The 22,412-nt window shown below is 39.2% G+C and overlaps 1 protein-coding gene across 1 annotated transcript in view; it reads left to right on the plus strand.

Moving 5' to 3' along the window:
- The first annotated feature begins 407 nt into the window (after nt 1–407).
- Nucleotides 408–22,412, plus strand: part of TBC1D19 (TBC1 domain family member 19) — a 177,186-nt gene continuing 155,181 nt past the window's right edge. The window contains exon 1 of the mRNA XM_033213934.1: nt 408–783. Within this exon, the coding sequence (XP_033069825.1) occupies nt 685–783 (99 nt within the window). The 5' untranslated portion in view covers nt 408–684. The remainder of the gene's footprint in view (nt 784–22,412) is intronic.

Raw genomic sequence — 22,412 nt, forward strand, 5'->3', positions numbered from 1 at the left:
CCTACCAATAATGCCTATTGATTAATTTGTAGTTGTTAGATGAGACTAGATTGTCTACTTATTCCTGGTATAAGACTCTAGAGAATACAAACGAGAGAAAATGAAGTAAAATGGAGTGCTATGTACAGTGCTAGGCACCTTCACGATTTTTACCTCAGCTAATCACAACATCCTGCAAACTGGGTGTTATTTTACAGAGGCGGAAACTGTAACACGTTCACGCAGCTCGTGTCAGAGTCTAACAATTCTTGGTTGTAATTCGCAGTATCATTGCGTGCCACAGTCCTGTTTGTGCAGAAATTGAGAGGTGGAAGAGAATGATCCTTTATATAGTAAAATGCACAATTCTCCGTGTCCCCCTTGTGCATCAGAGGCGCTGTGGCTCCGAAGGAATGAGCTTTCCTGCCTTTCAACATAGACAAGGCAGGAACAATGGAGTGAAAAGCGTCCTCCCCGCCCGAGTCTTTTTCCGCAGGCGGAACGCAGATGCTGGGGCCTTCAGGCGCTGAGGGGACCAGAGAGGGACGGACACACGGCTCGGCAGTTGCCTGGTAACGCCCGCTGGAGGAGTCCCAGTGTAATAAGGTCCCGGAGAAGTGTCACTGGCCCTGAGTGGGACCCGGTAGCCCGTTCGCTCCGCGCCGGCGGCCTGTCCCCGCGGCTTGGCGGGCTAGGGCAGGGGAAATGTTGCAGGAGGAGTCGGACCTCTCTCTCATTATTGCCCAGATAGTCCAAAAGCTCAAGGGCTCCAATTTGTACTCTCAGCTGGAACGGCAGGCCTGGGTAAGTGAGGCCGAGTGGGAAGGGATGGAGACGGGCGGTGCCGCGGCGATGTCTCTTCTTCACCCTCCTCACCCAAGCCAGAGCTCGCTTCTGACCTCTCCAGCTCCGCTCTGGTGCTCAAAAAACAAACAGACAAAAAAACAAAAACAAAACAAAACAACCAAAAAAACCCCCACCTCCCTGTCCGGTGCAAGCTCTGCTGCCTCAGCCCCAGGCATGGTTAATAGATTTATAAAGGAGGGTGGGGCGCATCACACCTTTTTTCAGACCAGAGAAACGCTTGGTTTACCAACTCATTTATCTGTTCTTGTAGTCATTTACAGGGTCTATTTTTTTAAGCTGCTGGACTCACTGAAGGTAGCTTGGACCACGCCTTCCCTCACTTTTTTCCGTCCTGTGGGTGGACTTGGGTCCCCAGGTACCTTTCTGCTTTGTGGTCAATGTATCACTTTCTTGCACTTTACCCTCCCTGCAATGATTCCTCGTCTATCCGTCCACCACCTAGCATTTTTTGGATATTTTATAACACGCTAGGCACTGAGGATGCACAGATTGATCGAGATCTTTGCCTTTTTGTGACTCATATGCATGAAATCATACAGTTTGTACATTTTGTGCCTGCTTTCTGGCATTTAACACAATGCTTTTGAGATTCATCCCTTTTGTTGGTATTTCAGTAGTTCTGTTCCTTTTTATTGCTGAGTAATATTTCAGTGAATGTACAATGGTTTGTTTATCCATCATTGTGTGAAGGGCATTTGGATTGCGTTCTGGTTTTAGAGATTATAAGTGAAGCTGATATATACATTCTAGTGTACGATTTTGCTTGGATATTTGTTTCTTTTTTTCTTGGATAAATACCTAGGGTTGGAATTGCTGAGTTGTATGGTAAGTGTAATGTTTAATTCTATGAGAAACGGTCACACTTTTCCAAAGTGGCTGTATCATTTTCCATTCCCACTAGCAGTTCTGAGAGTTCCAGTTGTTTTGCGTCCTTGATAGCACTTGATGTTGCCAATCTTTTATTTATTTTTATTAATTATACTTCTCTAGAAGTGTAATAGTATCTTATTGTAGCTTTTATTGCATTTCCCTAATGACTAATTATGTTAAGCATTTTCTCATGTGCTTATGTATTTTTTGGTGAGGTACTCTGTTCAAATCTTCTGCCCATTAAAAAAAAAATCACGTTGTTTGTCTTCTTACTGTTCAGTTGTAAGGATTCTTTCTTTATGATGTAAGTCTTTATTAGATATGCGTCTTGCAAATATTTCCTCCCAGTCTGTGGATTTTTTTTTTTTTTTTTTGGAGACGGAGTCTCCCTCTGTCACCCAGGCTGGAGTGGTATTTCTTGGCTCACTGCAACCTCTGCCTCCCAGGTTCAAGTGATCCTCCCGCCTCTGCCTCCTGAATAGCTGGGGTTACAGGCATCCACCACCACACCCAGCTAATTTTTTGTATTTTTCAGTAGAGACAGGGTTTCACCATGTTGGCCAGGCTGGTCTCGAACTCCTGATCTCAAGTGATCTGCCTGACTCTGGCTCCCAAAGTGCTGGGATTACAGACGTGAGCCACTGCGCCCTGCCCAGTCTGTGGATTATCTTTTCATTTTCTTAATTGGGCCTTTGAAAGAGAAAAATGCTTAATTTTGGTGACAGAAATTTTTATTAGTTGTTTTATGATTTGTGCTTTTTGTTCCCTACCTAAAAATGTTTGTCTAACTCAAGGTCTTAAAAAAGTTTCTACTGTTTGTTTGTTCTAGAAGTTTTATAGTTTTAGCTTCTACATTTAGGTCTGTGATTCATTTTGAGTTAGTTATTGTATATGGTGCAAGATAAGCCTTTTTTTTTTTTTTTTTTTTGCATATGGATATCCAGTATTTCCATTACTGATGTGTTGAAAAACCTATCCTAAGCATACACAGGTAGAAAGTGCTGGAGTCAGAATTGCACAGCGAGGAGTAGTACCTCAATCAATGAGGGCAAATCAACTGAAACAAGAGGACCAATTAATGAATTGCTTGGGAGGGAGGGATCAAGGCTATCAGGGAGATCTTTCTGGGAAGATTATTGTTTAAAGTTGTGAAGGAGCAGGGCAGGGACAGGACCGGAGGTAGAGGAGAACATTGCCTACAGCCCTTGTCCTGCGCCTAGAGGCTGAAGGGGTGGCGATCAATTTGGAGGGATTAGAGCAGTGCTTGTAGGGTACAGAGGAGGAATGAAGACTGAAGAGTTAAGTGGTTGTTATCCAAAAGGGACAGGTCTGCTAATTTCTTTGGCACCTTTGTCAAAAATCAATTACACACACACACACACAGACACACACACACACACACACACACAATTTCTGGCTCTCTATTTTGTTCCATAGATCTATTTGTTCATCATACAATACCACACTATCTTGCTTTTTGTAACTTTATAGTAAGCTTTGAGATCAAAGTCCTCCAAATTTCTTCCTTTTTTTCCCAAAATTATTTTGGCTATTCTAGGTCCTTTGCTTTGCTATATAAATTTTAGAATCTGCTTACAAATTACTACAAAAATTGTTGGAAATTGGATTGGGATTATGTTGAATCTGTAGATCAATTTGGGGAGAATCGAGATTTTAGCAATATTAAATTTCCTGGCCCATGGACATGGTTTGTCTTTTCATTTATTAATATTGTTTTTATTTTCTCTTGTCAGTGTTTTCAGCACAGAAATATTGCACACTCTTTATTAAGATTTTTCCCTTAAGTATTTCATGGTTTTTGCTGCTATTATAAATGGTGACTTAAGGTTTAATTGTTTATTATTAACATACAGAAATGCAATTGATATTGATCTATTTACCATGTATCCTGAGAACTTGCTAAACTTATGTATTGGTTATAGTACCCTTTCTTAGATTACTTAAGATTTTCCAGGTACATGTATCATAATGAACTAAAGACAGTTTTACTTTTTCCTTTCCAATCTGTGTGCCTTTTATTTCTTTTTCTTGACTTACTGTACTGGATAATGCCTCCAGTGCAATGTTTTGCAGATGCTTTTTTTTTTTTTTCAGGTTGAGGAAGCTCTATTCTATCCCTAGTTTTCTGAGAGTTTTATCATGAATGGATGTTGAACTTTGTTAAATACTTTTTTTATATCTGTCGGTATGTTCATATTATTTTTCCTGCTCATGTTGATAGGATGAGTAATACTGATTGGCTTTGAATGTTGCACCAATTTTGTATTCCTGAGATACATTCCACTTGGTTATGATGCATTATCCTTTTTATATATTTCTTGACTCAATTTGCTAACATTTTGCTGAAGATTTTGTAACTGTATTTGTGAAAGATACTGGTTTGTGGCCGGGCACAGTGGCTCATGCCTGTAATCCCAGCACTTTGGGAGGCCAAGGTGGGCAGATGCTTGAGCTCATGAGTTTGAGACCAGCCTGGGCAACATAGCAAAACCCTATCTCTAAAAAAATACAAAAATTAGCCAGCGTGGCAATGCACACCTGTAGTCCCAGCTACTTGAGAGGTTGAGTTGGGAGGATGGCTTGAACCTGGGTGGCAGAGGTTGCAGTGAGCAGATCGCACCACTGCACTCCAGCCTGGGTGATAGAGCCAGACTTTGTCTCAAAGAAAAAAAAAAAAAAAGATATTTCTTTGTAGTTTTTTTTTTTTTCTCTTGTAACACTTTGTCTGCTTGTCTGCTTTTGATACCAGATAATGATGATCTTATAAAATGAGTTGGGAAGTGTTCCTTATTTTCTGAAAGAATTTGTATAGAATTAATATTATTTTCTCCTTAAATATGTGGTAGAGTTCCCAGCAAAGTCACTGGTGCCTAGAATTTTCTTTATGGACACATTTTTAATTAAAAAAATTCAATTAAAAGTATATGCAGGCCATTCAGGTTATCTATTTCTTCTTCTGTAAGCTTTTGTAGTTTTTATGTTTCAAGAAGTTGCTGCACTTAATCTATTTTAACAAATTTACTGGTATAAAATTGTTTATGTGATCCCCTTATATTCCTTTTAGTGTCTGTAGGATTTGTAGTGATAACCCCTCTTTCATTCCTTATATTGTAATATGTGTTCTTTTTTTTTTGAGATGGAATCTCACTCTGTCGCCCAGGGTGGAGCGCAGTGGTGTGAGATTGACTCACTGCAAGCTCCACCTCCTGGGTTCATGCCATTCTCCTGCCTGAGCCTCCTGAGTAGGTGGGACTACAGGCACCTGCCACCACGCCCAGCTAATTTTTTGTATTTTTAGTAGAGACAGGGTTTCACTGTGTTAGCCAGGATGGTCTTGATCTCCTGACCTCCTTGATCTGCCCGCCTTGGCCTCCCAAAGTGCTGGGATTACAGGCATGAGCCACCACGCCTGGCCATGTGTTCTTTTTTCCCTAATTAATCTGGCTAGAGATTTATCAATTATGTTAATACTTTCAAAGAAGCAGCTCTTGGTTTGTTTTTCTGTTTTCAGTTGCTCTGATTTTTTTCCTTTATTATTTTTTTCTGCTTGCTTTCCATTTAATTTGCATGTTTTAAGCTATTTAGATGAAATTTAGATTTTTGATTTGAGATCATTATTCTCTTCTAATTAATGCTGTAAATTTCTTTCTGTGTACTGGTTTATCTGTGTCTGTAAATTAGGATATAGTCTACTGCCATTTTCACCCAATTAAAAATTTTAAAAAATTCTCTTGTGATTTTATGTGTTCTAATAACCCATGGGTTTTTTTATAAAAAAGATACTGGGTTGTTTACCAGTATCGTTCTTTGATTTCTAGTTTAATTCTGTTATGGTCAAGAATAAAGTATGTATGATTTTAGCTCTTTTAAACTTACTTACTTTTATGATCCAGAATATGTTTTATCTTATTTGTTTTGTATGTACTTGAAAAGCATGCTTCTTCTGCTGTTTCTGTACCGTAATTTTCAATTAGGCCTAGTAGACAATTTTGTTTCAGTATTCTATATCCTTACTGAGTGTAGGGGCTTCAGTCAATATAGACAAGGATCCAGCTGGGTTTGGGTTTTGTTATTCTTGTCATTACCTTCACTATATCACAGGCTTCAGATTCCTTTAAAACTAGTGGTAGTTAGGAGGCTGAGGCCGGCAAATCACTTAAGGTCAGGAGTTTGAGACCAGCCTGGCCAACATGATGAAACCCTGTCTCTACTAAAAATACAAAAATTAGCCAGGGGTGGTGGTGCATGCCTGTAATCCCAGCTACTTGGGGAGCTGAGGCAGAAGAATTGCTTGAACCCGGGAGGTGGAGGTTGCAGTGAGCTGAGATCGTTCCACTGCCCTCCAGCCCAGGGGACAGAGCGAGACTGTATCTCAAAAAAACAAACAACAACAACAGCAACAACAAGAAAACCCAGTAGTAGACTGCTGTTACTTTGTGCTTGGCATAGGTCTTAGGGTACTACAGAGTTTTTCTCATTGTTTCTGCTACATCCTTGACTTTCTTCAGTCTCTCCTTGCCTGTTCCTCAGGGGGAGATCTCTCTCTGTGCTCTTGTCCCCAGCAGAAGTCTGTTGTTTGTTATTCAGTCCTGGGCTCACAGCAGGTGCAGGAGTCGTTTGTTCTTCTGAGACTCAGTCCATGTGCTTTATCCTTGCATATGGAGCTTTCCCAGCTTTGGCATGCTCCATCCCCTTATCCCTTTGGCAGCCCAGTTCTGCCTTGTATCTGTGGTAAGTATTGAGTGAAAGACCCATACCTGCTCTGCCCTAGTGCTAGTTTACCTCTGCTTTGTATTGTTGTAGGATCCTAGGCCCAAAAGAGTTTTCTTATTTTCCTGTGAGGTTGAGGGTTTTTGTATCTATCCCACCCCCAGAAGCAATGAATTACTGCCTTGTCTTCAGAATGGGAGGGTTACTGAACCTTCTCCCATGTTTTTTGTCCTTCGCTTCAGATGAGAGGAGAGTTTGGCCAAGGTAGCAGAGTTTTATGCTTGTCCTGCAGTGGCAGCCTATCTCTTTTTGCACACCTGTGCCACAGAAGAGTGCTCTTTGTAGCCTTCTGCTCTCAATCTTTTGTATGGGCACCTGGCATAAACCCATGGAAAAGAGTATGCAAATATGTGTGAATTCCCCTTGCATTTTGGGTTCCCAGTTATTCCAGACTGACACACTAGCCCACATCTTGTCTATAATAGTTAACACTTTAGTTCATTTCTTCTTACTCTCTTGTATGGTAGCTTCCTTTTCCTTCTGTGCTCTACCAAAGGTGAAGTAGTTTGGAATCCCATTTGTCCTTGAAGGAGCTTGTTACTCCTTGGAATTTAATTCACTTGGTTGTCTTATAGCTTCAGTTTCCTGATGGGTTCAAAATGTATGATTTTTGAATATTGTACTTTTTTCTTATTAGGCTGGGGGTGACACTCTTTTGTAGTAGCTTTCTACGGTGGAGCTAACAGAACTCCAAGAAATAGTGTATAAAGAATGATATACTGTCATGAGAACGATTGGTATGTAATTTTCCTTTCTTGTAACCATCTTTGTCAAGTTTTATGTCAAGGTTATGCTGGCCTCATAAAATGAGTAGGGAAGTGTTGCCTCCCTTTTAAAATTTCTACTTGCCATAAGAGTGTTATGAGATTTGTTATTTTTTAAATGTTTGGAAGAATTCTTCAACGAAGCCTATGTCTGGAGTTTTCTATTTGAGAATATTTTTAAATTAATAGACTTTACATTTACAGAAAAATTGAGCAGAAAATACAGTTTCCATTTATCCCTCTCCTTTGCACAGTTCTTATCTATTATTAACAAATCTTGCATTAGTGTGATACATTTGTTTCAGTTGAACTAATATTGATACATTATTATTAACTAAAGTTCATGGTTTACATTAAGGTTCACGGTTCATTCTTTGTCTTGCAGGTCTTTTTTTTTTTTGTGAGACGGTGTCTTGCTATGTTTGTCTCACTAGGCTGGTCTCAAGCTCCTGAGCTCAAGGGATCCTTCTAACTCAGTCTCCTAAGTAGCTGGAATTCCAGGTGTTCACCACTGTACATGGTTACTATGGGTTTTGACAAATACATGATGTCCTGTATTTATGTATTCACAATTCCAGTATCATACAGAATAGTTTCACTGTTCTAAAAATCCCCTGTGGCTTACCTGGTCATTACTCCCTTCCTTCTGAGACTCTGGCAACCACTTTTTACTGTCTCTATAGTTTGGCTTTTAAGAATGTCATATAGTTGGAATTCTATGGTATGTAGTTATTTTACTGGCATCTTTCACTTAGCAATGTTCATTTAGTGTTCCTCCCTGTCTTTTTGTGGCTTGATAGCTGATTTTTTTTTCTCTTTGGTAATATTTTATTGTGTGGATATATCACAGTTTGTTTATGCATTCACCTATTGGTAGACATCTTGGTTGCATACAAATTTTAGCACTTATGAATAAAACTGCTATAGTGAGCTGAGATCACGCCACTGTGGAACAGGAATTAAAAGAAATTAAAGAATGTGTAAGTAGAAACTCAGTTATATGTAAGAAAACCCAATTCCCCCCGAGAAAGACAAAGAGCTGGAGTCCTTTAAAAATTAACTGCCCGTTTTTCTGTGACTAGTGAGCCTTATCTCTCCCTTTCTTGGGTGTTGTAAAGACCCTGTTTCTCTAGCTGTGCAGCTGCAAGGTCACTAGACAGATAAACTCAAGCTGTAAAATATGTTTTTCCTTGAAAAGTAAGAAATGATGTAGTGCATGTCTCAATTAATTGAATAACTGTCTTTGTTTCTTGGTTCTGTTATATGCTTCCACCTGCACGGATCTTCCCGTACCCCATGAAATGCTTAAAAGGTAACTTAACTCTTTGTTCAGGGCTCAGTCCTTTGGCTGTTAATCCGACTGGGCCGGTGCACCTAAATAATAAATATCCTCTTCAACCCCTTGGTCTCTCTGATTCCCTAAAAAATCCTGTTACAACTGCACTCCAGCCTGGCGAAAGAGCGAGACTCTGTCTCAAAACAAAACAAAACAAAACAAAACAAAACAACAACAACAAAGAAAACCTGGTATAAACCTTCATGTGTAGGTTTTTGTGTGGATATAAATTTTCAGCTATGTTAGGTAAATACCAAAGAGTGAAACTGATAGATTGTGTGGTAAGAGAGTGGTTAACCATCGGAAACTGACAACCTGTCTTCCAATGAGGCTGTGCCATTTTGCATTCCCATCAGCAAGAAATGAGAGTGCTGGTTGCTCCACATCCTCCCCAGCATTTGGTGCTATCACTCTTTTGGGTTTTAGCCATCTTAATGTTTGTTGTGATATCTTATTATTTTAATTTGCAATTCCCTAATGACATATGATATTAAGTATCCTTTTGTGTTTATTTGCCGTCTATGTGTCTTCTTTGGTTAGGTGTCTATTCAGATCTTTTGCCCATTTTTTAATTGGCTTGTTTTCTTATCATTGAGTTTTAAGAATTTTTTTTATGTTTGGGTATAATTGTTTGCAAATATTTTCTTCCAATCTGTGGCTAGTCTTTTTATTTTCTTCAATATCTTTTTAAGAGCAGAAATTTTAAATGTTAATAAAGTCCAGTTGATCAATTGTTTTCTTTTATGGATTGTGCATTTGGTATTGTGTCTAGAAATTAATAGCTAAACCCTAAGGTCATCTAGATTTTTTCCTATGTTATCTTCTAGACATCTTTTATTTCTGTGTGTTACATTTAGGTCTATGCTTCATTTGGAGTTAATTTTTGTGAAAGGTCTAAGTCTGTTTCTAGATTCCATTTCTTGTCCCCCGCTCCCACCACCCACCCTCTCTTTCTCTTCCTCCCTTCTCCTTTGCATGTGGATGTTCCAATACCATTTCCTGAAAAGACTGTCTTTCATCCTTGAATTGCCTTTATTCCTTTGTCAAAAATGAGTTGGTGATGTTTATGTGGACCTATTTTTAGGTCTCTATTCTGTTCTATTGATCTCTATTCTGATCTATTGATCTCAGCCAGGGGAACTGAGACACACAACACCTGGAAAATCGGGTAACTCCCACCCCAATACTGCGCTTTACCAGGGGTCTTAGCAAATGGGCACACCAGGAGATTATATCCCACACCTGGCCGGGAGGGTCCCACGCCCACGGAGGCTCCCTCATTGCTAGCACAGCAGTCTGCGATCTAAGGGCAAGGCAGCAGCCAGGCTGGGGGAGGGGTGCCCGCCATTGCTGAGGCTTAGGTAGGTAAACAAAGCCACTGGGAAGCTCGAACTGGGTGGAGCTCAGAGCAACTCAAGGAGGCCTGCCTGTCTCTGTAGACTCCACCTCTGGGGACAGGGCACAGCTAAACAACAACAAAAACAACAACAACGACAACAACAAAGCAGCAGAAACCTCTGCAGACACGAACGACTCTGTCTGACAGCTTTGAAGAGAGCAGTGGATCTCCCAACACGGAGGTTGAGATCTGAGAACGGACAGACTGCCTACTCAAGTGGGTCCCTGACCCCTGAGTAGCCTAACTGGGAGACATCCCCCACTAGGGGCAGACTGACACCCCACACCTCCCACGGTAGAGTACACCCCTGAGAGGAAGCTTCTAAAGCAAGAATCAGACAGGTACACTCGCTGTTCAGCAATATTCTATCTTCTGCAGCCTCTGCTGCTGATACCCAGGCAAACAGGGTCTGGAGTGGACCTCAGGCAATCTCCAACAGACCTACAGCTGAGGGTCCTGACTGTTAGAAGGAAAACTAACAAACAGGAAGGACACCCACACCAAAACCCCATCAGTACGTCACCATCATCAAAGACCAGAGGCAGATAAAACCACAGACAGGGAAAAAGCAGGGCAGAAAAGCTGGAAATTCAAAACATAAGAGCGCATCTCCCCCTGCAAAGGAACGCAGCTCATCGCCAGCAATGGATCAAAGCTGGACGGAGAATGACTTTGACGAGATGAGAGAAGAAGGCTTCAGTCCATCAAACTTCTCAGAGCTAAAGGAGGAATTACGTACCCAGCACAAAGAAACTAAAAATCTTGAAAAAAGAGTGGAAGAATTGATAAATAGAATAATTAATGCAGAGAAGGCCATAAACGAACTGACAGAGATGAAAACCATGACACGAGAAATACGTGACAAATGCACAAGCTTCAGTAACCGACTCGATCAACTGGAAGAAGGAGTATCAGCAATTGAGGATCAAATGAATGAAATGAAGCTAGAAGAGAAATCTAAAGAAAAAAGAGGAAAAAAAAATGAACAAAGCCTGCAAGAAGTATGGGATTATGTAAAAAGACCAAATCTACGTCTGATTGGGGTGCCTGAAAGTGAGGGGGAAAATGGAACCAGGTTGGAAAACACTCTTCAGGATATCATCCAGGAGAACTTCCCCAACCTAGTAGGGCAGGCCAACATTCAAATTCAGAAATACAGAGAACGCTACAAAGATACTCCTTGAGAAGAGCAACTCCAAGACACATAATTGCCAGATTCACCAAAGTTGAAATGAAGGAAAAAATCTTAAGGGCAGCCAGAGAGAAAGGTCGGGTTACCCACAAAGGGAAGCCCATCAGACTAACAGCAGATCTCTCAGCAGAAACTCTACAAGCCAGAAGAGAGTGGGGGCCAATATTCAACGTTCTTAAAGAAAAGAATTGTAAATTTCATATCCAGCCAAACTAAGTTTCATAAGTGAAGGAAAAATAAAATCCTTTACAGATAAGCAAATGCTTAGAGATTTTGTCACCACCAGACCTGCCCTTATACAAGAGACCCTGAAGGAAGCACTAAACATGGAAAGGAACAACCGGTACCAGCCATTGCAAAAACATGCCAAAATGTAAAGACCATCGAGGCTAGGAAGAAACTGCATCAACTAACGAGCAAATAACCAGTTAATATCATAATGGCAGGATCAAGTTCACACATAACAATATTAACCTTAAATGTAAATGGATTAAATACTCCAATTAAAAGACACAGACTGGTAAACTGGATAAAGAGTCAAGACCCATCAGTTTGCTGTATTCAGGAGACCCATCTCACATGCAGAGACATACTTGGGTTGAAATAAAGGGATGGAGGAAGATCTACCAAGCAAATGGAGAACAAAAAAAAGCAGGGGTTGCAATCCTAGTCTCTGATATAACAGACTTTAAACCATCAAAGATCAAAAGAGTCAAAGAAGGACATTACATAATGGTAAAGGGATCAATTCAACAGGAAGAGCTAACTCTCCTAAATATATATGCACCCAATACAGGAGCACCCAGATTCATAAAGCAAGTCCTTAGAGACTTACAAAGAGACTTAGACTCCCATACAATAATAATGGGAGACTTCAACACCCTACTGTCAACATTAGACAGATCAATGAGGCAGAAAGTTAATAAGGATATCCAGGAATTGAACTCATCTCTGCACCAAGCAGACCTAATAGACATCTACAGAACTCTCCACCCCAAATCAACAGAATATACATTCTTCTCAGCACCACATCACACTTATTCCAAAATTGACCACATAATTGGAAGTAAAGCACTCCTCAGCAAATGTACAAGAACAGAAATTATAACAAACTGTCTCTCAGACCACAGTGCAATCAAACTAGAACTCAGGACTAAGAAACTCAATCAAAACTGCTCAACTACATAGAAACTGAATAAGCTGCTCCTGAATGACTACTGGGTACATAATGAAATGAAGTGAGAAATAAAGATGTTCTTTGAAACCAATGAGAACAAAGATACAACATACCAGAATCTCTGGGGCACATTTAAAGCAGTGTGTAGAGGGAAATTTATAGCACTAAATGCCCACAAGGGAAAGCAGGAAAGATCTAAAATTGACACTCTAACATCACAATTAAAAGAACTAGAGAAGCAAGAGCAAACACATTCAAAAGCTAGCAGAAGGCAAGAAATAACTAAGATTAGAGCAGAACTGAAGGAGATAGAGACACAAAAAACTCTCCAAAAAATCAGTGAATCCAGGAGCTGGTTTTTTGAAAATATCAACAAAATTGATAGACTGCTAGCAAGACTAATAAAGAAGAAAAGAGAGAATCAAATAGATGCAATAAAAAATGATAAAGGGGATATCACCAGCGACCCCACAGAAATACAAACTACCATCAGAGAATACTATAAACACCTCTATGCAAATAAACTAGAAAACCTAGAAGAAATGGATAAATTCCTGGACACTTACACTCTCCCAAGGCTAACCCAGGAAGAAGTTGAATCCTTGAACAGACCAATAACAGGCTCTGAAATTGAGGCAGTAATTAATAGCCTACCAACCAAAAAAAGTCAAGGACCAGATGGATTCACAGCCAAATTCTACCAGAGGTACAAGGAGGAGCTGGTATTATTCCTTCTGAAACTATTCCAATCAATAGAAAAAGAGGGAATTCTCCCTAACTCATTTTATGAGGCCAACATCATCCTGATACCAAAGCCTGGCAGAGACACAACAAAAAAAGAGAATTTTAGACCAATATCCCTGATGAACATCAATGCAAAAATCCTCAATAAAATACTGGCAAACCGGATGGATCAGCACATCAAAAAGCTAATCCACCACGATCAAGTGGGCTTCATCCCTGGGATGCAAGGCTGGTTCAACATTCGCAAATCAATAAACGTAATCCAGCATATAAACAGAACCAAAAACAAAAACCACATGATTATCTCAATAGATGCAGAAAAGGCCTTTGACAAAATTCAACAGCCTTTCATGCTAAAAACGCTCAATAAATTCGGTATTGATGAAACATATCTCAAAATAATAAGAGCTATTTATGACAGACCCACAGCCAATATCATACTGAATGGGCAAAAACTGGAAAAATTCCCTTTGAAAACTGGCACAAGACAGGGATGCCCTCTCTCACCACTCCTATTCAACACAGTGTTGGAAGTTCTGGCTAGGGCAATCAGGCAAGAGAAAGAAATCAAGGGTATTCAGTTAGGAAAAGAAGAAGTCAAATTGTCTCTGTTTGCAGATGACATGATTGTATATTTAGAAAACCCCATTGTCTCAGCCCAAAATCTCCTTAAGCAGATAAGCAACTTCATCAAAGTCTCAGGATACAAAATTAATGTGCAAAAATCACAAGCATTCTTATACACCAGTAACAGACAAACAGAGAGCCATATCATGAATGAAGTTCCATTCACAATTGCTTCAAAGAGAATAAAATACCTAGGAATCCAATTTACAGGGGATGTAAAGGACCTCTTCAAGGAGAACTACAAACCACTGCTCAGTGAAATAAAAGAGGACACAAACAAATGGAAGAACATACCATGCTCATGGATAGGAAGAATCAATATCGTGAAAATGGCCCAAGGTAATTTATAGATTCAATGCCATCCCCATCAAGCTACCAATGAGTTTCTTTACAGAATTGGAAAAAACTGTTTTAAAGTTCATATGGAACCAAAAAAGAGCCTGCCTTGCCAAGACAATCCTAAGTCAAAAGAACAAAGCTGGAGGCATCACGCTACCTGACTTCAAACTATACTGTAAGGCTACAGTAACCAAAACAGCATGGTACTGGTACCAAAACAGAGATATGGACCAATGGAACAGAACAGAGTCCTCAGAAATAATACCACACATCTACAGCCATCTGATCTTTGACAAACCTGAGAGAAACAAGAAATGGGGAAAGGATTCCCTATTTAATAAATGGTGCTGGGAAAATTGGCTAGCCATAAGTAGAAAGCTGAAACTGGATCCTTTCCTTACTCCTTATACGAAAATTAATTCAAGATGGATTAGAGTCTTAAATGTTAGACCTAATACCATAAAAACCCTAGAAGAAAACTTAGATAATACTATTCAGGACATAGGCATGGGCAAGGACTTCATGTCTAAAACACCAAAAGCAATGGCAACAAAAGCCAAAATTGACAAATGGGATCTAATTAAACTAAAGAGCTTCAGCACAGCAAAAGAAACTACCATCAGAGTGAACAGGCAGCCTACAGAATGGGAGAAAATTTTTGCAATCTGCTCATCTGGCAAAGGGCTAATATCCAGAACCGACAAAGAACTCAAACAAATTTACAAGAAAAAAAGAAACAACCCCATCAAAAAGTGGGCAAAGGATATGAACAGACATTTCTCAAAAGAAGACATTCATACAGCCAACAGACACATGAAAAAATACTCATCATCACTCGCCATCAGAGAAATGCAAATCAAAACCACAATGATATACCATCTCACTCCAGTTAGAATGGCAATCATTAAAAAATCAGGAAACAACAGGTGCTGGAGAGGATGTGGAGAAATAGGAAAACTTTTACACTGTTGGCGGGATTTTAAGCTAGTTCAACCATTATGGAAAACAGTATGGCACTTCCTCAAGGATCTAGAACTAGAAGTACCATATGACCCAGCCATCCCATTACTGGATATATACCCAAAGGATTATAAATCATGCTGCTATAAAGACACATGCACACATATGTTTATTGTGGCACTATTCACAATAGCAAAGACTTGGAATTAACCCAAATGTCCATGAATGACAGAGTGGATTAAGAAAATGTGGCACATATACATCATGGAATACTATGCAGCCATAAAAAAGGATGAGTTTGTATGCTTTGTAGGGACATGGATGCAGCTAGAAACCATCATTCACAGCAAACTAACGCAAGAACAGAAAACCAAACACCACATGTTCCCACTCATAGGTGGGAACTGAACAATGAGATCACTTGGACTTGGGAAGGGGAACATCACACACTGGGGCCTATCATGGGGAGGGGGAAGGGGGGAGGGATTGAATTGGGAGTTATACCTGATGTAAATGACGAGTTGATGGGTGCTGATGAGTTGATGGGTGCAGCACACCAACATGGCACAAGTATACATATGTAACAAACCTGCACGATATGCACATGTACCCTAGAACCTAAAGTATAATAATTAAAAACAAAACAAAATAAAAAATCTAGACTGACAGCTAGTCTTTTTTTTTTTTTTTTTTTTTTTTGGAAGCTAGGGGGTTTCACCATGTTGGCAAGTCAGTCTGGAACTCCTAACCTCAGGTGATCCTCCTGCCTCAGCCTCCCAAAGTGCTGGGATTGCAGACGTTTGCCACTGCGCCTGGCCTTTGTATTTTTTTTAATAGTCTTTTTTTTTTTTTTTTTTTTTTTTTGAGACGGAGTCTTGCTCTGTTGCCCAGGCTGGAGTGCAGTGGCCGGATCTCAGCTCACTGCAAGCTCCGCCTCCTGGGTTTACGCCATTCTCCTGCCTCAGCCTCCCGAGTAGCTGAGACTACAGGCGCCTGCTACCTCGCCCGGCTAGTTTTTGTATTTTTAGTAGAGACGGGGTTTCACCGTGTTAGCCAGGATGGTCTCGATCTCCTGACCTCGTGATCCGCCCGTCTCGGCCTCCCAAAGTGCTGGGATTACAGGCTTGAGCCACCGCGCCCGGCTTAATAGTCTTTTAATTTTATTATTTAGTCTATTTATATTTAGTGAATTTACTGATCTATATGGTTTTATAACTCACATTAATATTTGTTTCTTAGTTGATCTAGTTCATATTCTGTTTTCTCTCATTTCTGCATTCTTTTGGATTATTCAAATCCTTTATTACATTTTCCTCTTCGTTAACTTGTACTGTTCTTTAGGTAGCTACACTAGAGTTACAGCACTTATTCCTGATTAATTATAGTTTTACATAAATTATTACTTTTACTATTTTCCTGTAATATAATGCTAGAACTTAGAACGATGTACTCACCCCTTTCTTTGTGTATTATTTTGCCATGCATTTTAAATCTGTATATACTTTACATTTCATAAGACATTGCTATTTATTATATTGTAGCATTAATATTTAGTTGATATTAATCATTCTTAATCATATTTTAATCTTTTTTGCCCTCATGAAGAGATGATAGTATTACAGATAAGTATATACAGTCCATACATTCCCTTGTGCAGAATCTAAGGACCAGATATTAAGGAATTCATATTATTTTTTAAATTATAGAAAGGTAATTCATGCATATTTTATGTTATTTAATATCCCTGCCAGGATCTGGCAGTGCCTTGTAATTGTATACACTCACATTCTGTAGGAAAATGCATGAATTTTTACACTATTTTTGATAAATGACTAAATATTCTTCTTTTTTGAGACAGAGTCTTGCTTTGTTGTCCAGGCTGGAATGCAGTGGCACCATCTCGGCTCACTGCAAGCTCCACCTCCCGGGTTCATGCCATTCTCCTGCCTCAGCCTCCCCAAGTAGCTGGGACTACAGGCACCCACCACCATGCCTGGCTAAGTTTTTGTATTTTTAGTAGAGACGGGGTTGCACCATGTTAGCCAGGATGGTCTTGATCTCCTGACCTCATGATCCGCCCACCTTGGCAGCCTCCCAAAGTGCTGGGATTACAGGCGTGAGCCACCGTGGCCAGCCCTAAATATTCTTCTGCCAGTTTTGTACCACATGAGTTCAAGTCAGGACAGATTTTGCCACTAATTCAGTTTTGAAAAGACTTGGTTTGCAAAGCTTTTCAGGCTTCAGGATTTCAAAAAAGGATTATGGATCTATACATATAACATCAGGAGGTTGATCCTTGAAGTAATAGAAAGTTGGGCAAGGATAGAAAGAATAGAAAGAAAAAATAGAAAATTAGAAAGTTAGAAAATAGACAAAATAGAAAGTTGGGCAAGAATAGAAAGAAGGATAAAGCGGGAGTCAGGAGATGATTACACAAGAAACTCAAAAAGGTATTTGGCTGGTTCTTAAGATAAAATAAGATCTATATTTTATATGTATATGCCTATTTGCAAAATCAATATAGGCTTATTAGACAGATCTATAATATAGATTCATACTTTAAAAGAATGTATTATAGATCTTTTAAAATAATGTTATCTTGGACTTGTAAGAGAATCTGTGATACCAACTTTGCCTTAGTTTATATCCATTAGCACTGACATTTAATAGAAATAACTCTTTAAAGGCAACTTTACAATCAGCTTTAATAATATATTTTTGAACAACTGGTGGTTTGTTACAAGCCTTTTAAAATTTAATCAAGAGGGCATTTTCATGCCACCAGCATCTTCTGTACTGGCTTTGTTTTATCTGTTTGGGTATATCCAGAAAGTGCTTGAGCAATGTTGGCCCAACTTAGTTGGAAATATAAAATCACACAGAATATTTCAAAGCCAAATATAAGTGATTTTTAGATTTCCTCACCCTACACCATTAGCTCTTCTCTTAAACGTTGACTGTATTTTAATGTATCCCTTTTTATGTTGAAATTTGTTAAAGAGAGTGTGGAATTTTGTGTTCTCTAGAAAAAGGCTATGTTTTTTTGTTTTCTGAGGTACTTTATGAAGTCAACCTGCATCTTAAAATTGAATTTGCTGGCCAAATGTGGTGGCTCATGCCTGTAATCCTAGCACTTTGGGAGGCGGAAGTGGGCGGGTTGCCTGAGCTCAGGAGTTGGAGGCCAGCCTGGGCAACACAGTGAAACAATGTCTCTACTAAAGTACAAAAGAAATTAGCTGGGTGTGACGGCATGTGTCTGTAGTCCCAGCTACTCAGGAGGCTGAGGCAGGAGAATTGCTTGAACCCCTGATTTGTTCAAGGCAGAGGTTGCAGTGAACTGAGATTGCACCACTGCACTCCAGCCTGGGCGACAGAACAAGACTGTCTCTACAAAAATAACAAAATAAATAAATAAATAAATGAAAAAAAAAAAGGATTTGCTCACTCATCTTCTAGATAATGGGGTGATTAGCACCAGATCAGCCATGTTATTTTATGTTATTATGCATTATTTGTATTTAAAATTGATGTTGTGTAATACCCCAAATGTTATTTTCATTCCATTAAGTGTTTACTATGTTTTGTTGCTCACATTGTCATTATAAATAATAGAATTGCAAAAGGAAGGAACCTGAAAGAAAATAGGCTTTGAAGAGAGAAGGAATAATGCAACTAATAGGTTGTTGTCATAAGTCAAGAACTCTGATTACATTTGGTGTGAACCAGGGAGTGCTGTCATACTTACCCATATCTACTTTTGCTGCTGTTTGTCCTTTAATCCTGAAAAGTTAAAATAGTAAAGAAATAAATAATGGTATACAGGATTATAAAATAAGAAAGTTCTTGTCTCCATAGAAAATACATATGTAAGGGATAAGAGAAATACTAAAATGTGGGTTTGCTTTGTTTAAGTACATCTCTTCATGTTTTATTTCAGCTTTTAGAGGAAACTGAGTTGTTTATAGAAGGTCATGTAGGGTTGTATTAGGTAAGACCAAGTTGAAATGAAAGATAGAAAATTGGTTACTAAATGTGAAGTGAAGACTTTCAGGCATAAAGTATACCATGAAAGGAGACTAAGAATAAAGATGCGGATGAATAGGGAACAAGACAGCCAGTGCTGGAAGAGAAGGGGGTCAGCTTGGAGATGTCAGCAAAAGAAAACCAGTGAGGGATCCATCCTCAGGTGAGAGAAACCAGAGCAGGGCTGGAATTACACAGCGCAGATTGAGTATAAGGCATGGTCAGCTTTTGCAAAGCCAGAACTTTCCATTTGAAACTAGAGCTTATTCCTGGCTACAATGTGTGTCCACTGGGATGACTAGGATTACAGAAACAGGTCTGGTCTACAGTTTTGGAAAGAACCAAAAGTATTAGGAAGAAATAAAGATACGTAGTAATTCAACATATTTTAATGGAGCCTCTCATCTGTGGTAGGATGGGCCCTTGAGAGAAATTAGACAAGTACAAACTATTAAGCTCATAATAAGGATATTTTGGGGATTGATGTGAGAAAGGACATTATATCCTTTTAAAATATCACTTCTGTTTTAGCTTTTTGTTTATGTATTTTATATATATTGTGTATGTCTCTCTCTCTATATATATAGGCATATATAAGCAATAACTCTTCTTCTCGCCCCCTCCCACCAACCTGTAGTAACCACGTTCTATGGTCTGTCTTATGAATTTAACTACTCTAGGTACCTCATACAAATGGAAACATACAGTATCTGTCTTTTTAAAAATTTATTTCACTTAGTTTGATGGCTTCAAAGTTCATTCATGTTGTGGCATGTGTCGGAATTTTCTTTCCTTTTAAGGGCTGAATAATATTCCATTGTATTTATTGAACATTTCGTATGTGCCAGTTGCGTATTCGTAGTGATAGTAATGAACATTACTTTTTATTCAATGATATGTTTTCACTTTATAACTTAGTTAACCAATATATTTGAAAAGACCAGTGTATAATGTTACAAAATTATGTATGATATGTAAAAAATTAAGTCACAGTGCAAGACTGATCAATGCATTTTTATGTTATAAAGTATGGAAAGTTTATTGATGGTCAGATTCTACATCAAAACTAATCTTTAGGAAACTACTGCTTGTAAATTTTGGTATACTATCAAAGGAGAATATCCCCATTTATCTGAAAAAGAATATTAAAATACTCTTCCTTTTTCCATGGACAACAACCAAAACAACACAGTACCGTAGACTGAAAACTATGGCAGAATAAAAAATCTAGCTGTCTTCTTTTAAGACAGACATCAAAAGAGATTGGCAAAAATGTAAAACAGTGCCTGTTTTCTCCCTGTTTTATTTTTGAAAATACAATTACTTTAAATAAAAATAAGTTAGTATACAATGAGTTTATTACAGTTAATTAAAATGAATTGAACAGATTTTTTGTGGTAAGATATACATAACATAAAAATGACCATTTTAATCATTAAGTATACAGTTCATTGTCATTAACTGTTGTGCAGCCATCCTCACCATCCATCTCTAAAACTTTTTCGTCATTCCAAACTGAAACTCTGTACCCATAAATAATAACTCCACATTCTCCCCCTCTTCAACCTGTAGTAACCACCATTCTGTGGTCTGTCTCTATGAACTTAACCACTCTAGGTACCTTATATAAGTGGAATCATACAGTATCTGTTTTTTTTTTTTGGCAGATTTATTTTACTTAGCTTGGTATCATGAAGGTTCATCCATGTTGTAACATGTGTCAGACTTTTCTTTTTCTTTTCTTTTTTTTTTTTTTTTTGAGACGGAGTCTCGCTCTGTCACCCAGGCTGGAGTGCAGTGGCACGATCTCGGCTTACTGCCACCTCCGCCTCCCGGGTTCATGCCATTCTCCTGCCTCAGCCTCCCGAGTAGCTGGGACTACAGGGGCCCGCCACCACGCTGGGCTAATTTTTTGTATTTTTAGAAGAGACAGGGTTTCACTGTGTTAGCCAGGATGGTCTCAATCTCTTGACCTCGTGATCTGCCCACCTTGGCCTCCCAAAGTGCTGGGATTACAGGGGTGAGCCACTGCACCAGGCCAGAATTTTCTTTTTAAGAGCTGAATAATATTCCATTGTACTATATATGTACATATGATTTTTGTTTATCCATTTATCCATCTATAGACATTTGGGTTGTTTCCACCTTTGGCTATTGTTAATAATGCTACTATGGGCCTGGTGTGGTGGCTCATGCCTGTAATCCCAGCACTTTGGGAGACCAAGGTGGGCGGATCACGAGGTCGGGAGATCAAGACCATCCTGGCTAACACGGTGAAACCCTGTCTCTACTAAAAAAAAAAAAAAAAAAAAATTAGCTGGGCGTGGTGGTGGGCGCCTGTAGTCCCAGCTACTTGGGAGGCTAGCTAAGGCAGGAGAATGGTGTGAACCCTGGAGGTGGAGCTTGCAGTGAGCAGAAATCATCACGCCACTGCACTCCAGCCTGGGTGACAGAGGGAGACTCCATCTCAAAAAACAACAAAAAAGAGATGCTACTATGAACATTGATGTACAAGTATCTGTTTGAGTATCTGTTTTTTCATTTCTTTGGATGTATACTCAAAAGTGGAATAATTACCGAATCATATGAACTCTATGTTTAATGTTTTGAAGAACTACCATTCTAATAAACAAATATTTTAATTGTTTTTGTTTTAATTTCCAGTGCAAATATCAATAGATGTCATCCACATAAACAAAGCATTCTTGGGTTCTCAATAATGTTTTTAAGATGCAGTCTCACTGTGTTGCCCAGGTTGGTCTCAAAGTCCTGGGTTCCAGTGACCCTCTAGCCTCAGCTTCCCCAGTAGCTGGGATCACAGGTGTATGCCACTATACCTGGCTCCTCATCAGTAATTTTTAAGAGTGAGGGTCCTGAGACTGAAAAGTTTGAATATCAGTGGTCTAGTGGAATGAGTGAAATAGAGAGGCCAGTTAAGAAACTACAACAATGGAGAACAAGTTGAACTGGACCTTGCTCAGAGAGGAATGGCCAGGGTGGTAAGAAGGCTCTGTTGTATGAAGAGAACTTGAAGAACCTGGGAATATATTGTGGCCTTAAAAGGAGAAGCCTTCAGGGAAGACACAATTGCTATCTTCAAATTGGAAGCTCTCTCACAGAAGAGACACTAAGCTTATTTCTGTGACCCCAGGATGGAGTGGTGGAGGGGAAGGGGTAGTGATGGTGAATCTTAAGGAGAATTAATCTCATAATAAGTAAGAATTTTCCAGTAGAATAGTTCAGAGATGGAATTGACTAAAGTAGGGATGTAGACAGTTTCTAAGTTAGGAAGGTACAGTTTTAAAGTTAGAGTTTTGAAGCCAGAAAATCATTTGGAGCAGATA

Source organism: Trachypithecus francoisi, unplaced genomic scaffold (genome assembly GCF_009764315.1).
Source record: "Trachypithecus francoisi isolate TF-2019V2 unplaced genomic scaffold, Tfra_2.0 Lachesis_group1, whole genome shotgun sequence".
Lineage (NCBI taxonomy): Eukaryota > Metazoa > Chordata > Mammalia > Primates > Cercopithecidae > Trachypithecus > Trachypithecus francoisi.